General features: G+C 39.9%; 1 protein-coding gene across 1 annotated transcript; it reads left to right on the top strand.

Annotated features, from left to right (window-relative positions):
* Nucleotides 1–13,675: 13,675 nt before the first annotated feature.
* LOC138885766 (uncharacterized) lies at nucleotides 13,676–16,380 on the top strand. Its single transcript, XM_070166746.1, has 6 exons — nucleotides 13,676–14,043; nucleotides 14,102–14,294; nucleotides 14,682–14,977; nucleotides 15,172–15,473; nucleotides 15,801–16,137; nucleotides 16,254–16,380. Exons 1-6 carry the CDS (start codon nucleotides 13,676–13,678, stop codon nucleotides 16,378–16,380), a joined length of 1,623 nt encoding a protein of 540 aa, XP_070022847.1.
* The last annotated feature ends 1,159 nt before the right edge of the window (nucleotides 16,381–17,539 follow it).

Raw genomic sequence — 17,539 nt, 5'->3', positions numbered from 1 at the left:
AAAAGGACTCCAAATCTCGGTTGATGAGATGGGTACTTTTGTTGCAAGAATTTTATATTGACATCCAAGATAGGAAAGGCAATGAAAACCAAGTGGTGGGCCACTTGTCTTGTTTAAAGGAGGAGGGGAGACTGCATGATTGCCTTGAGATCAATGACTCCTTCCCTGACGAGCAACTATTGGCAATTTCCATGAAAGAGGTTCCATGGTTCACAGATTTAGCAAATTTTCTTGTGTGTGGAATCATTCAAGATTAGTTCTCTTCAAACCAGAGGAAGAAGCTCAAACGGGATTGTCAAGATTATTATTGGGATGAGCCATACCTTTTCCGGATTTGTAAGGATGGGGTGATTAGAAGATGTTTACCGGAAGAATAGCAAGGTGAAATTCATGGGGCTTGTCATTCTTCGCCATATGATGGTCATCATGGCGGATGAGAACGGCACCCAAAGTGCTTAGTTGTAGTTTTTATTGGCCCACACTTTACAAGTATGCAAGTGAGTTAGTGAAAAGATGTGATGAATATCAATAGGCCGGTGAAATCTCAAAGAAAAATGAAATGCCTCTCACAACCATTTTAGATATTGATATTTTTGATGTGTGGGGTATTGAGTTCATAGGACCTCTTGTGCGCTCTTGTGGAAACACCTACATCTTGGTTGCGGTGGATGATGTGTCCAAATGATAGTCATTTTTCTTAAAGAAAATTTTCACAAGGCTTGGTACTCCGCGTGCAATTAAGTGATGGGGGGTCACACTTTTCCGACAAGTCTTTCAACTCTTTACTTAGAAAGTATGGTATTTCTCACAAAACGTCATGACTCCCTATCACCCATAAGCTACTGGGAATGTGGAAATCTTCAACCAGGAGATAAGAGTATCTTGTCGAAAATGGTGAATGCTAATCAGACGGATTGGTCCAAGAAGCTTGATGATGCATTATGGGTTTATCAGACGACTTACAAAACACCTATCGAAATGTCGCCATACCGATTAGTGTTCGAGAAAGCTTATCATCTTCCGGCGGAACAAGGTCACCAGGCAATGTGCGCTCTAAAGAAGTTGAATCTTGATTGGGATGTAGCCGCTAGCTTGAGGATTGCACATTTGAATGAATTGGATAAGTTCTGGTACCATACCTATGCAAGTTCATCCTTGTACAAAGAAAAGATAAAATACCTTCATGACAAATATATTTTGAACAAGAAGTTCAAAATGGGCGATCTTGTATTGTTGTTTAACTCAAGGTTGAGGATGTTTTCATGGAAGCTAAAATCCATGTGAAGTGGTTCTTTTGAAATTGTGGGTGAAACACCTTTTGGTGCATTAGACTTGAAGAATAAAAACAATGAAGTATTTGGCGTCAATGTTCACCGGGTGAAGCACTACTTAGGCAAGTTTGGAGATAGCACGTGGTGGAGGTCATTCACTCCATTTGAGAGTTTTCTGGGTCGTGTCGCGACGTTAAATCGGGCGCTTCTTGGGAGGCAACCCATGTTCTTTTCCTTTTTCTTTTTGTAGACTTTTCCTTTTTGTAGTTAGGTGTTATTTGTGTTCTAACTTGATTTGAAGTGTGCTACAAGGATGAGTGTGACATACAAGAACAGTGGAAGAAAATATGGCAAAGTTTTCAAAGGAACGCAGACCGTATTTGATTTGTGCAGACCATATATTTGTTGGTGCTATAGAAGATGAGCATTGTGGCCGTATATTATTCTTGCAGACCACACAATTGAAATGTCAAAATACCAACTCTCTGAAGTTTAAGCTTGTTAGTGCGGAGGTCGATCTACGACCGCACGTGAAATCAGCGGTCGTACCAGAAAATGTGCAGATCGTAGAATGGGTTGTGAGAATGTTCATAAAGATGGTATGGTGCAGACTGCAAATCAAAATGTGCGGCCGCACTCGTCTCTTCTCCCTTCTCAAATATGTTGGTATAAATAGAACTTTAGACCTCATTTGACCCTTTTCCCACTTTGAGCATAACATTGTTACCCTCCCAATATTTCTTGGAGATTTCAACTATCCACTCACGTAGCCACCTCTATTATTCACTCACTAAACTCACTCTATCTGACAATGGTTTGATCAAGAGGCTGAGGCGATACTACAAAAAAGAAGAGGTGAATCTTCTTGGTCTCGACGCAAAAGTGCCTTACCCCTTGGTCATCCCAAGACGATCCGAAAGAAAAACACAACCGGCAGAGGGAGAGGTGCAGACCTCTCTGAGTTTATCTCCTATGTCCCATCTAGGAGTCTTCTAGACATTGATGAGTCTCAACAGCTGGATGCAGACAACTACTGCAAAGTTGTCTGACTTGCCTAGTACTGTTGCAGCGCATTCCACTTCACAAGCACCACAAGCCCCTATTGACATTAAGGAGACATTGAAGAAGATTTTGGACAACCAAAAGACTATTATGGACACATTGGTGCAGCACGAGTCAGTTATTGAGGAGCTGAGAAAAGAAGTAAAAAAGATGAGGAAGTCCCATGTAAGCAGGAAATCAGGGGACAAGCTCTGGAGATAGGTGACTAAACTTTCTACAAATGGCGACCTTCCCTTTGAAATGTTGCTTGACCCACACCAGTCTGCCCCATATCCTTCAGTACTATCTGCACCGGTAGCACCAGCTGGCCAGTCTGACAAACCAGACCTTGTTGCCGACACTGCTAAGGCAGTGCGTGCGATGTTTGACAACCCAGCCATGCCTAGATTTGATGATGATGAGATCCAGTTAGCTGGCCCTAAGGGAGATTACATTGCTGGGGACACCAAGATATCCAACGATCCTTAGGGAGTTTTCTTCAACCTCTCCTCTTTTACTCTTATTTTGCTAAGCATTGGGGACAATGCTTATTTTATTCGGGGAGGGGGGTGTGAAATTTATTTGACACATCGGTACACTTTGATACATTTGGTCTGTAATAATTTGATGACACTCTTTCTTTTCTTATTTATATTGACCTATCTCTTCTCTCTTCTCTTATGTATAATTATCTCTTTTTAGTAGTATTGTTCATTAGCTTCTTTATCTTTTCAATATTAGTTCTTGTTATTTTAAGTAGCTTCTTCTCTTTTATGCTTTAGTAGATAATAAGCTTTGGTTTTCTTAACGTCATGGTTCTTTCCAAAGGTAGTTATTGTGTGAACCGGGTGGCCTGTCCCAACGATGGATGGCATGACAATATTCTTAAGGGAATAAATCAATTTTTTATGTTTAGGTAATAATAGTAGTAATAGTAATGAATAACAATACCTAATCAAGTCATTCTCGAAGAGTTAATCATTGTTCATTTGGTACCAACACATTTAACTACGTGCTTATGGTTAGAGACAAGGTTTTTGAAAGAAATAGCTCTGGTTAGTGACTTTGTGACTCTTTAGTTGACTTTGGTAATCATCGAGTGATTTAATTAGACCATAGTGATCTTTAAACTTGAATGTGGTCGTTGTAGGATCTCGACTCTATCCTCTTTTAAATATAGTTGCGTGAGGAGTGAGATGAATTGTTGCTAGTCCAAGTATACATGCGAATGGTCTAGAAGTTGCCCCGAATATGTTTCAAGCCGAAATTCTAAGTTTTGCTTGGTTTGAGAGGTGATTGTAGCCTTTCCTTGGCCCGTTCGAGCTTTTTATTGCCAACCAATGTCGTTATCTCTATTCAACCCCTTTGAGCCTCTAGCCTTTCTCATTTAATAGACAAGCAATAAGCCTTTACTCATTTTGTCGTGACCCTCTCTTGTCACCCGGACTTTCCTTAATACTCTTGGGAAACAAGTGACTTAAAACATAAGTTTGGGAGAAAGATTAGGGTTGGGCATATATCGGGTATAACCGATAGCCCGAACTGAAAAAAACTTATTGGGGTATCGATATCGAGTTATTGGGTTAACGATTTAGTGTTTTTTCACTATTGGGTTATCGGTTGGGGCCTCGTTTGCCTAGTTTCTTAACGGGTTAACCGATAAACCAAAAAGATTCAATAAAATTATGATTTTACCCTTAAGTATATAAATACATCTAGGTCTTCATTCTCTCTTTTTCTCCCAATTTTTCCAGCCGCAATCAAGATTGAAGTTTCACAGTTCACTCTTCAGACTCTGATTCTGTTCTTCTTCAAAATTCAATTTTTTGGCAGAAAACAAAAAAATTGTTATTTATGTTCCTGTTAACTGCACAAAAAGAGAAAAGAAATTATCTCTACGAAAAGAGAAGGCAAGAAAAGAAAAAGAGCAAAAAAAAAAAGATACAAAACGTGAATAAGTGGATGGGTTGATGGATTCAAAAAGAGATAATGATCCCTAGCATGAATGATCAAAAAGTGATAAAAACAATGAAATGAACAAAAAAGTGTGATGTTAATGATAATACCCAATTTTTCCTCATATATTTTTAATACATATATATACTTTCAAAATAGCACATATGCAGTTATAAGCATGCATAAGCATTTTTATAATTTTTCTATAATTTTTAAAAGCTCTAATCAATTTATTTCTTCTCCTTTATTTATAAGATATCCACTAATTATCCTTCAAATTATTTTTTTTATGATTTGGTAATTTAAATTCATTATTTATACCATTATAATTGCTTAAATATTTTTTAGTGCATTTATATAATTGTATTTACATTTTTAGGCTAAATTGCACATCTTTGCAATAATAACCCATATTAATATATAATTACATTATTGATGCATAAAAAGGTGTTTTATATTTTTAAAATATTAAATAACTATTTTAAATCATTTTATTACAGGAAAATATTTTTTGTAACCCATTTACTATTTTTATAAATTATGTAACTATTAAAAGTGGTTATTTGAAATCTGGCCTATTGTTATTTCAATTTTAGCCCTATTTCAACATAATACTAGCCCAATTTCAAATTAAATCTATCTGGTCCAAACCCTGAAGACCCGATCCGGCCCCAAACCCTTTAATCTCGGCCGTTGATCATAAGATCAACGGCCACAAACATCCCTTACCTAAAATAACCCAAACGACCCCCCTCCCCCCAAACCCTTTCATTTCCACCATCTGCCGCCCTGAAATCCCCCTCTTCTCTCAAACGCTCTCAAGCTTAACCCTAATCAGACCTCAATGACACTCATCTATGGCTATCTATGATGATTTCTCACTACCCCCAGGCCTCTAATGGCCTCCCTCCCATTGGTATTGCCATCTACATGATCCTCAAGGGACCAGGGTCAATTGGCTTTCATTTATGGACCCTTTCTCCCTTGTTTCAGACTGTTCCAGTGTGATTACGATTAAGATCGTCCTATATTGACTATGATTTATGGGGTTTTAAGCATGTTTCTTCATCTCTGTGTTGTTCACCTCGAAACCCTAATTTCTTTCTTCTGAACCTCTTAGATCTGTACAGATCTGAGATTATTTGGACTTGTTTCATATGAGTTTTACAACAACCTTGAGATTTATTACAAGAATCGTATGATTTTTAAGTGATTTTTATCTTTTTCTAAACTAGGGTTTCTGGAAATTTCTTTTACAAAATGTTCGATGATTTTTGAATGTTTGGTCTCCTGCTTCTCATGTGTTTTGACTGATTTTTTAAGTTTGCTACAACCTTAAATCGCTTGTACTGAAAGCCCTAATTTTTTGACGTTCTTCGTTTAGCTTCTGAGTACTGGTATATCGACTGTGTTCTTGTTTTGGTTCTTGTGATTTCTATTTAGCCATTTGAATGTCTCGTGGTTTTCTTACCCTAACATGCCTTTACTGAGATTCTTAATTCAACTTTTCACTGATTTTATATGTTTGTGTTCAACCCGACTACTCATGTTAAGACCTATATCTTTCTCCTTGAATCCTTGTCGATTTAACTATCTGTTTTGTTAAAATTATGTGTCAAATCTTGACTATTCATTTTTTACCATATTTTATCTGCTAAACTTGCTGACTCTTTCGTGATTTTCTCTCTAACAGAGCCCTATTAGAGTTCTAACCTAATTGTTTCCGACTAAGTTCTATGTTTCTATGAAATTTTACTTAGTTTATTTTCTATTTATGGGAACGGATATATATTCTTTCTAGAAATCAGTATTACTTTGAAATTCTGGCCGATTGATTACTCCATTGAAGATTGGTGTGCATATACTTTATTTGTTTCCTTGTTTATAACTTTAATTGGTCGTCTCTACCTGAATTTCTTGCCCGTATAACTTTGGGATTCTTACTGATTCTTTACTTCGTATGGTTTAGTTTTTTTGCCTTAATTAAACCCATGTTGTTACCATTTGGCTAATTGCCCCTAATTAAAGGAGTCTATTCTGAACTCCTTATATGATTGGATTCTGATTGCCCTTAATTGCTGATTTCTAATTCCTTTACCTATTTGACTCTACCCTCGAACTGCTATATAAGCACTCTCCTCTGCTACTTATGATATTCACTGGTCTAGCCGGCTGAAATCCAAGGCTAAATATTGAAACTTCATCTACTTTATATTCTGTACTCTTTTCTTCAACTGGTATGTCTTTAGTTAAGTTTTGAAATCCAAACCCTATGTGTTTCATTCCTGCACTAGTTCATCAGTTATGAAATCAACTTGTATTCCTGTTTACTTCTTTGCTCAGCATGTCTAAACTCTCTCCTGTTCAATGTATGCTTTATATTCTGCACTCTTTCCTGCTTATTCCTTTGCCTAGCATGTCTAAATTGTATGTGTAATCCTGTTCAAGACATGTCAGGCTTTCTATATTACAACTGTGATCTATGTCTTAACTGTTTAATGTCTATGACTAGCCTGCTAAAGTCCCAAAGATCCTAAGTGTTTATGCAGTCTGGTTGACTATATGTTTCCTTTATACTCTATCCATGTACCCCAATGTGACTTTTATGTGCCCCAATCCCTTTATCCCCGTGTGAGATCTGTTTGTTAAGTATTTTCTGAATCCGGATATTTTTTTATGACCAATTGATTGCCTGCTATTTTGGTACTCTTTTCAAATTGTCTTTTATCACCAAACTATTTCCTATTTCTGAAAAACCTTTTTTTACTTCTAAAGTCATCTCTATACTATTTTTAAAACCTTTTCAAAACTATGTCAAGCACTCACACTTCACTCTTAGAATACTAGGTTTTGCCCCTCTGATATGTGTACTACCTTGAGATCCTTAAGCTTTTTCTAGACTCTGGCATGTCAGAGCTGGACTTTTCACACTGCACCTAAATCAGTTATAGTTTGAGAAAAGTCCTAGGTGTGAGCACTGCCTGGGATCCTTGAGGTCCCTAGGGAACTCTGACATACCTAGATATGAAATTGGCTATGGAACTTTGGGCATTTGAGGCTATTGAAGGCTTGGAAGTCATTTGGGCCTACTGCAGGCTCCCTATAGACTAACTTCAGTTCCATTTATGTAAATTTTTCATTTAATTTCATTGGTCTGTAATAATTATTGTAAACAAACAGTGGGGTGATTAGTGAAAAGGGGAGGGTAGTTATATATTTGGGTAAATTGGGTAGATACCATGCTTATAGGGTCTATATGGATACAAATGTGTTTGTTATGTTTGCTTTACTTCCACACAATTAGAAACCATGTCTATAGGATCTAAATGGCTTTAATAATAGAGATCATGCCTATAGGAATTAAAATCAGCTCTAATAGAAATCATGCCTATAGAACTTAAAACCAGTTTAGTTAAATAAATCAGTTCAAAATTGTGTTTATATATTCTGAATTGGCTTAATTAATTAATATGTCCGTTTCTTTAATAAGTTTTCAAACACTGCCTTAAAATTAATACTGCTAGAAAGCATGCCTATAGGATCTCAAGTTGTCGTTTAAAAATCATGTTATTGTTTTACTTCATTCCTAATCAATATAGAACCATGCTTTTAGGACGTCACTGTTATGTGTTTAGCCAAGCCTCTAGGGCGATTAAATCCTGCAACTATAAAACTGCGCTTTGTTATTTGAGATTGCTCAGATTTAATAGGTCTAAAATCAGTAGGCAAGCTAAATAGGTCTGTGACACTTCAGTCCTAATTCAATGTTGTATACTTCCTGCTCGCCTAGATATCATGTTCTAGGATTTTTTACTTAAATACCTGAAACTGTTGTTTGAGACGTGCACTTACTTGTTATGTCTTGTGTAGGTAAATATGAGCCTTTAATTGTTCCCTCTTTATTGTGAAGTCCTTATTGTTTTTGATTGACGCCTAGATTTTTTCTCCTTTAAATACCTTAGGATGGTCTAGAACTACCTAAAACTAGAAGTCCCAAATACCTACAGGGACATAAGGAAGGGATGGGTAGTTCACGCATAGGATACTTTTCAAGGTTGATAGAAAACTTTAGGCTATGACCAAGGGAAGAGAATTGGGTAGTAAGGATATGATGACTATGCGCTAATGTCACATGTAGCCCCTCATTGAGGAGTGATTATTGGGCATTGCATGGGGTGATCCTATAGGCTAACCAACCTAGGACCCATCTTCCCAATACTTGTTGCTCAAATAAAGTTTACTTTCCTTTATATATGTGTCACTTGTTCAAGCATTTTTCCTTTGCTTCATTACTTAACTCATACATGTGATTAAAAATGCCAAAACATGCATTTATTTGCAAGTATGTGTTTAAACTGTTTATCTGTTTAAATGACTAATTCACATAGTTTAAGTATGGTCGGGACCCATCGTTATGGATCGCAAGGGGTGCTTAACACCTTTCCCTCAAGGTTATTTCGAGCCCTTACCCTAACCTATGGTAATGCAAACTAGTCTAAGAGTTAATCGCTCTAGGTGCCCTAACGCACCATAATCCGTTAGGTGGCAACTCTTCAAAAACCCAATTCCCAAAAGAAAACGAGTTATTACCCCCATGAATGTCGAAACCCGGACTTTCTCCGCGGAGGAAAAGGGGGCACGACAGCATGGCGACTCTTCTGGGGATATTTTTAGGCTTTTACCATAATGAACTTATCTTTTGCGAATTAGTCCAAGCATGCGCTATCCCACGTACCCTTTCCCCTTATTTGATTTTAATTGTCTATTTTTCAAGCATTTATGATCTCTTTATTTCTGAAACTGACTTGTTTCCTTGTTTTCTTTTCTGTAACTGTCTCTTCAATTATTTAATGCTACATTTATTATTTTTTTACGTGAAAATACTTGACAACATGCTCTTTATTGCTGCATAAATCATGATCAACATCATATTCCACTCGTGCGTATTAAATCATATAGCAACGCTTGATGAGTGTTTGCACTCTTCCAATTTATTACCCTTAAATTTGAAAAGGCTTATTTGCGGTAAAACTAGTCGATCAGTAGTGCAGTCGACGGTTCCGTGCCTTTCCCCCTCAAGTTGTCCGCTTGAGGGTACCAGTCTAGACCCCATAGTAACTTTACTCTGATTGAAATTGTGCATGCATCATGGTCAAACCTAGTCGGATCAATATGTTGTCCACATAATGGTCCTTTAAGACAAGCCTTATCCAAAAGTCCACTGGGGTTGCCATAATCCCAACGGACACAACCACGTTCTGTGCATTAATTTTGATAACTAAATGCCAATATGCTAATCATGAATATATAAATAGTCGAGTCTGGTAGGGGGAAAAGGGCCTAACCTTTTTGTTTTGCAGAAAATGAGGCATGAGATCCCCATATTCGGTATGGTTAGCAACATTCCACCATTGCTGCTAGATTGGTGGGAGGACCTTTCCTCAAGTGATAAGAAACATGTAAGAAAGTACCTGGGTAACTTATCTTCCCTGCTAGACATTCAACTAAACAACAGGTTGATCGAGGCTGCCACTTTATTCAGGGATAGTGAAAGTGTTATGTTCCATTTTGGCGATATAGAGATGACTCCACTCCTAGAGGACATTGGGGGACTTGCCAGATTCACTTGGGATAGCCCTAGGTTGTTGGTACCGGAAAACTGTACTGGTAAGGGGGTCCTAAAGATGATGTGGTTGAAGAAAAATGATAAGTTGGGATGCATAGAGAAGTCCTACATACCATTCGAGTACCTGTACGAGAGATATGGCCATAGCAAGTCCTACCGTACCTTCCATGACGAGCTTTCTATCACTTCTCTGGGCCACATCCATCGTAGAGTGTTCATGTTCATTATGTAATTCTTGGGCCTGCTAGTGTACCCAATGAAAAGAGAAAGAATCCATACTAGGTTGGCCATGGTCGCCAAGACTTTGACAGAGGGAATCAATGGGCAAACATATACTATAGTCCCCATGATCATAGCCAACATCTACAGGGCTCTGCAGCGCTATCGATGAGGGGTCAAGTATTTCGAGGGTTGTAACATATTGCTTCAGTTGTGGTTATTATAACATCCTCAAAAAGGTCACTATCACTAATATTTTCCGTGAAAGGCTTGGAATGACCGTATTGCCTTCCATCACCCCAAGCGGATGACTTACATTCCGGACAGGTTTGCTTAGCCGGAAAGCGCCAAAGAGTGGGTAGAGTTCTTCGACAATCTGACTGAGGAACATGTGCAATGGATGTTTGAATGGTTACCAATAGACGAATTCATCACCAGATCCAGCGACGCTCAACACTTGGTGCTGATTGGGTTGAGAGGGATATACTCCTATGTCCCTATCTAAGTCATAAGGCAAGTAGGCAGGAAACAAGTTGTACCCAGGATCGCCAAAATAAGCTATTTTAGAGAAAACTTTTAGGATGATGATGTCCCTTACAAGTGCCAAGCTCAGCACATGTGGCACTGCAAGTTTATTGAAGAAAAGAACACCATTGAGCCAGACAGGTATCATGTGGGGTGTGAGCCTCTCTACCTAGCATGGTTAGTGGACAATCTGAAGGGGATGGTGATGCCAGGAACTAGTCGAGGGAATAGGATCATAGACGAAGAAGCTGAGGCTCAAGTCAAATACAACAGGCTACAAAAGAGGGTCCACGACTCTGAGAATGAGCACCGAGAAATACACGAGAAAAATATGAGGTTGATCGACGAGTGGAAAGAAATGGCTGTCACTTCCAACACAAAGTTGGAATATCTGGAGCGAGGATTAGTGGAACTAGAGGGAAAAGTCATAAAAGGGATTGAGGATTACTAGAATGCAAAAGGAAGTGAAGGAGGACATCTGGCCAAAGCCTATCTGCTGCTGGGTCTGCGCGAGCTGGGGAACCTGTACGATGGAGTCAAGAAGATTGAATCTGGGGAATGTTCTTCTGGGAACAAGTAGGCTAGATTTATTTGTTTTCATAAATGTAATAAGGCCAAGTGCCAATAGTGACTTACTTTTATCTTGTCTTAGTGTCGTATTGGGATTCGTCTATTTTCACATTATGAAATGAAGCATTTACTGGCGTCTAAAGTTCTCCAAATTTATTTGTCGCTAGGCCTATATCGGATACAACGAGACTCCCAAATTAGGATATGAATTTACATTCTCGCAGTATGTGTTTAAATATTGCAAGCATTTCAGAATCCTCACTAACTTGTCTACCTTTTTGTTTTTTTTTGTTTATTCTTTATTCCCATCCCCTAATGTTGGTTCGCTCATACAAGCATCATCAGTATATCACACTAGATCTAGAGGCCCTCCACCTCCTAATCCAAGCAATACAAAAGGTAGAGGAAAAGCAAAAATGGACGACCTAAGTGGTATCCGAAAGGAGAATGTTGAGAACGCAGAAACTTCAAATGGACAAAGTACTCCGGCACCAAATGACCTAGTCTTGGGATTGGAACAAAAGATATTGGAATTACAAGGAGAACTTGAGCAGGTTCGCAACTTGGCAACCTTGTCACTCTCCCTAAATGTCCCCGATATCACCCAACAAAACACACCAAACCAATGTCTGCAAAACCCTCCTGAAGAGCATCAATATGCAACCCCACCCCAAAATCTCAATCCTCTACTAATACCAATTTCGGCACAACATCACCATCAACCAATTCAGTACCTACCAAACACCACTTACCACACTCCCCAAAATATACCACAACCCATCCCCGATCCTCAAAACTCAACAATTGACTATCATTACACCCCAAGTCCATGGCACCCATCAAAGCAACCCAATATACGTAGAAACCGTACCTCACTCTATCCAACTAATCTCCTATACACCGAAATCTTTCGAGAAGGACTTGCTCAGTAAAAACATGGGTGAAGAACTCAAAAAGTTGACAAGCCGAGTTCAAGGTGTCGAATGCGGCAAAGGAATAGAAGGTTTGAACTATGAATACCCATGCCTACAGCCAGATGTAGAACTGCCAGAGGAATACAAACCTCCCAATGAGTATTCTTTATGGAGTCTTACTGGAGATGAAAAGATGCTTTGTCTTACTGGAGATGCTTTCCCCAATCTTGACGATATCAGAGAACCTATGGTTTTCAATAACCATCAATCTTTCATAATACTGCAGATCTTATGCTTTGACGAAGAATTTGTTCATCTGGATGTAGAAAACATCTGGTGCATTCTCTGTGTTGAACTTGAATCAGTCCATGAAATCGGACGCCATACTCACCCAATTAGATCATTTCTTGGGATCCTGGCTGATATACCAGGACAAAGCATCTCCAGTATGCTACTCGTTGGAGGTCGGAAGCGTCCAAGATCAGGCCATCTTTGGACAAGGAACAGATGAACAAATTCTTCGTCAAAGCATACGATCTGCAGTATTATGAAAGATTGATGGTTATTGAAAACCATAGGTTCTCCGATATCATCAAGCATGGGGAAAGAATTGAGGAAGGCATCAAAACCGGGATGGTAACAAATTTTAAGGCATTACAGGCCACAAACAAGGTGCTACAATTAGGTGGTATATCAAAGAAGAAAGACGTTGAGGCAGTAATGGTGGCCCAGGGCCCAAAATCTCCACTTACCTATCAAACACCTCTATCCACATATCAAACACCTCGGACCACATACCATGTATCACTGCCTATATATCATCCTTCATCTCCCAAATATTCCCAACCAACCACTGTCCATTACACCTATAAATCCCAACCATCCTATTTCCAATCATCTCCAACTCGCCAAAACTTTCCAAGACCACGACCAAACTTCGATCGCAAGCCACCTAGATAATACACTGCCATTACTAAACACATCGACCAACTATATGAAAGGTTGAAAGCCGATGGTGATGCCACCCCCATTCATGTTGTGGAATTAGAGAATCCATTCCCAATGGGTCAATCCAAACAAAACTTGTGTGTACCATTCTGGTATGAAGGGGCACAACACTTATGAGTGCCGAACATTGAAAGATAAGATCCAGACGCTAATTGACAACAAGGTCATACAGGCAAAGGAAGATGCACCCAATGTGTACAACAACCCCATCCCTGATCATAGAGGTGGTGGGGTACATGTGATAGAGACGAACAACAAATGGGACCCTAAGGGGTTGATTGGGCTTATTCGAGAAGGCGATGACTTTAAAGTTGAAATCACACTTAATCCTATTATGGTACAGACTCAGTCACCAATTGAGGTCGAGGTAGCCGTATCGGTCCCATTTGAGGTAGAGGTAGCTCCACCTGCGGTCACCCCTGCTCCATTTGAAGTAGAAGTGGTCACACCTTTCACAATGATAGTATCAACCACACCTCCTTTCGACTCAAAAGCAATACCCTGGGATTACGTTGCCGAAGCTCAGTGAAAGGGGAAAGGAAAAAATGGAGGAATCCGATGTTGCACAAGGAATGACTAGGATTGGAAGAGTCTATACACCTGAACATTTGGGAGGAGCAAGTAAGGGTGCCACTACCAGGAAGCATGTCATTGAAATAGGTCCAGATGACCTGTGGAGGAAAGTACAAGCAAAGGAGTATTCTGTTATTGACCATCTGAACAAAATCGCAGCTCAGATATCCATCCTGTCACTGTTACAAAATTCAGGGGCACATAAGAACGCTAAAATGAAAGTGCTAAGTGAAGCTTATGTACCCAATAACATCACCGGTAGAGAGATGGCCAATATGGTAGGGCAAGTACTGGAAAGTCATAAGATCGTCTTCCACGAAGATGAGCTACCACCTGGAGGGTTAAATCACAACCGAACTTCATATTATAGTACAATTTGAAGACAAATTCATTGTCAGGGTTTTGGTTTACGGAGGTTCAAGCCTTAATATTTGTCCATTAGACACCCTGAAAAGGATGGACAAAGGTTTTCATGACATACAGGTAGGAAGCATGAATGTGAAAGCTTTCGACGGGTCTCAAAGGGCCACGATCAGGGAAATTAACCTTTGCTTGCAGATGGGGCTAACTTGGTTCGACGTCGAGTTTAAGGTGCTCGACATACCGGCCTCACATAATCTTCTGTTAGGCCAATTATGGATCCATGCCGCTAGGGCTGTGCCTTCCACACTACATCAAGCCATGATGTTCGAATGGAATCGTTAGGAGGTGATTATTCATGGAGATAGGATTAACCCCATTTACACCACTCAAACCATCCCGGTCATTGGACATAGGAGAAGTCTAGGAGGGGAAACCTATCATCACATTGAACGCGTCAATGCCATCGAGAAACATAAATGGTGGAGTAGTAAAATAGAAAGCATATTGGCATGGTCTGGGTAAGAGCCCGACAAAGGGCTGGGAAAGAATCTCCAGGGTATCATTAAACCAATACGGCTGAAGAGTCATAGTACTACCTTTGGGCTCGAATATCAGTACACATGGAAAGAATACAATGATTGGTCGCCTCCATGGCGTAGACTGTATTACCCCCTCGAGAAAACAGTGCCACGTATAGATCAAGCTTTTCACCAAGCTGATATAATATGGGGAACTGCAGAAGAGGAAGCATTAGCTAGGTTAATGAATCTGTTCTTGGAGGATGAAGACATGAACTGCAGTGCCATAATTGAAGAGGAGGAGGAAGAAGGCCTCACTATTCAGACTATGAAGAAGGGAGTTGTTCTCACGAATTGGACCTCCACACCATCCCGGGCCCACCGATTCCCTGGGTAGCTTGGCAGACTTTATTTCTATAGCCATTCAAGGCACTTAAGATTTTCAGTAATTTGATTTAAAGATTTACTTGTTTCAAAATAAATGCTCGATTCATCGAGCCACACTTGTCTGGATGTTGTTTAATTTTAATCAAATGTATTTACTCTTTATTATTCATTACAATTTTCTAAACTTTTTCTTTCTACAGCATTATTGTTACTTTTCTTTATGAGCCGGTGACTGTGACATGTAATGAGGCAATGCAATATAAGAATAGTGATTCAGATGAAGAAGATGAGATACCTGAGGAAGTTGTCAGGGAAGTTAAAGACTTTGAGAATAAGCCTAAGTCCAATTTGGACGAAACCGAAGTAGTAAACTTGGGAGATATCGAGACCATCAAGGAGACTCGCATCAGTATTCACTTGTTACTAGCAGAAAAGGAAGAGGACTTCCATTTCCTAAAAGAATATGAGGACATTTTTGCATGGTCATATGATGACATGACCGGTTTGAGCATGTCCACAGTGGCTCACAAGTTTCCTAGTAATCCCATGTGTCCGCCAGTGAAGCAGAAACTCAGAAAGTTCAAACCAGACATGAGCCTAAAAATCAAGGAGGAAGTTACCAAGCAGATTAAAGCCAAAGTTCTCAGGGTGGTCGAGTACCCAACCTGGTTATCTAACATTGTGCCAGTTCCAAAAAATAATGGAAAAGTCAGAGTACGTGTTCACTATCGAGATTTAAACATAGCAAGTCCCAAGGATGACTTTCCACTGCCAAACATACACATTTTGATCGACAAATGCGCCAAGCATGAACTCCAATCCTTTGTAGATTGCTTCACGGGTTATCACCAGATCTGGATAGATGAAGAAGACGTGGAGAAAACAACTTTTATCATACCTTGGAGAGTATACTGCTACAAGATGATGCCATTTGGTCTAAAGAATGTTGGGGCTACCTACATGAGAGCCATGACAACCATCTTTTATGATATGATACACAATAAAATAGAGGTGTTTGTGGATGGCGTCATTATCAAATCCAAGAGGGCGGCATATCATATAGCAGACTTGAGAAAGTTCTTTGACAGGCTAAGGAGGTATAACTTGAAACTGAACCCCGCAAAGTGTGCATTCGGGGTTCCTGCAGGAAAGTTACTAGATTCATTGTCAGTCATCGAGGGATCGAGCTCGATGCATTTAAAGTCAAAGCTATTCAGAAGTTACCGCCACCTAGGAGAAAAAAGGACTTGATGAGATTCCTAAGATGTCTCAATTATATCAGTCGTGTCATAGCACAGTCCACAGTCATATGTGAACCTATCTTCAAGATGCTGAGGAAAGATGCCGAGACAAGTTGGACCGAGGAGTGTCAGAAAGATTTTGACAAGATCAAGGAGCCACACCACTAGTTTCGGTCCCTGTAGAACCAGGATGACCTTTGTTACTTTATCTATTCGTATTGAATGGAGCCTTCAGATGTGTTCTGGGACAACATGACGAGATAGAAAGAAAGGAGCAAGCCATATATTACTTGAGTATGAAGTTCACACCTTATTAACCACAGTACTCTCTACTGGAACGTACTTGCTATGCTTTGACCTGGACAACTTAGAAATTGAGGCATTACTTATGTGCCTACACCACATACCTCATATCCAAGATGGACCCTCTAAAGTACATATTTTAGAAACCCATGCTGACTGGGAAGTTAGCCAAGTGGTAGATATTGTTGAGTGAGTTCGATATCATCTATGTAACTCAAAATGAGGTCAAAGGACATGCACTGGCAGACCATCTTGCTAAAAATCTGGTGGGAGAAGAATATGAACCCTTGAAAAAGAAAATAGACGGAACTCTCTGCCTTCTCTCTAGGAAGAGAAGGAATAGTAATTTCGTCATCATTTTCCGGTCATAACTCCGGAATCTGGTCTTCAAAGAGAAAGACAAAAAGGAGCTTTTATCCTCTCAGTCTTTCTCTTTGCTTCTTCATTTTTGTGTTACGGTGTCGGCCCTTCGGGGCCTTTTCATGGGGCAGACCAGGGACCCCGAGACTAGCCACGTCCCGAGATGGGATCAATAGTTCCTCCCGAACCAATATTTATGACATCGGGGATCTCCCGAGGTCCTTCGGTTTTATGAGTTATGTGGGAGCCTGGAATGATTATGCCAGTGCACTCCCCAAGGAGAAGGTTACGTTAACACGGACAGAGTTAATTGGCCCTCTTGGGCAAACAGGCAGTTGTCGCTTAGCCTCTATTTATTTGCTCATCCGCCCTTCAAGCGGCGATTTTGCAGTTTTCTGATAAGCCTATCTCATCTGCAGATCCTGGCGCTTTGTGTGAGTCCTTCCGCTCCCCTGCTTCAGAAAGGTTTTGCCTGGATTCTTATCTTCTTCTCCTTATTCTACTGTAATCATGGCCACCGCTTTAACTGCTGATCCTCGGACGGAGGGGAATCCCTGCTATGCTCCGCCCTTGGTTGGTACGAGCGGCTCTCCCTCGATATCAAGAGAGCGAGATTCAGATTGCCCTACCTCAAAGAAGGTTATCACATAGGAGAGACCTCCCA

Source organism: Nicotiana sylvestris, chromosome 2, assembly GCF_000393655.2.
Source record: "Nicotiana sylvestris chromosome 2, ASM39365v2, whole genome shotgun sequence".
Classification (NCBI taxonomy): Eukaryota; Viridiplantae; Streptophyta; class Magnoliopsida; order Solanales; family Solanaceae; genus Nicotiana; species Nicotiana sylvestris.
The sequence above is the reverse complement of the archived record's forward strand: the minus strand, read 5'-3'. Positions and strand labels throughout refer to the sequence as shown.

Excerpts from the sequence above, each read along its gene's own strand:
- LOC138885766 (XM_070166746.1), top strand. The coding sequence starts at position 13,676 with ATGGAGGAATCCGATGTTGCACAAGGAATGACTAGGATTGGAAGAGTC. Across the intron at positions 14,044-14,101 it reads GATGAGCTACCACCTGGAGG|GGTTTTGGTTTACGGAGGTT; the intron begins GTTAAATCACAA and ends ATTCATTGTCAG. Across the intron at positions 14,978-15,171 it reads CGGGCCCACCGATTCCCTGG|CATTATTGTTACTTTTCTTT; the intron begins GTAGCTTGGCAG and ends TTCTTTCTACAG.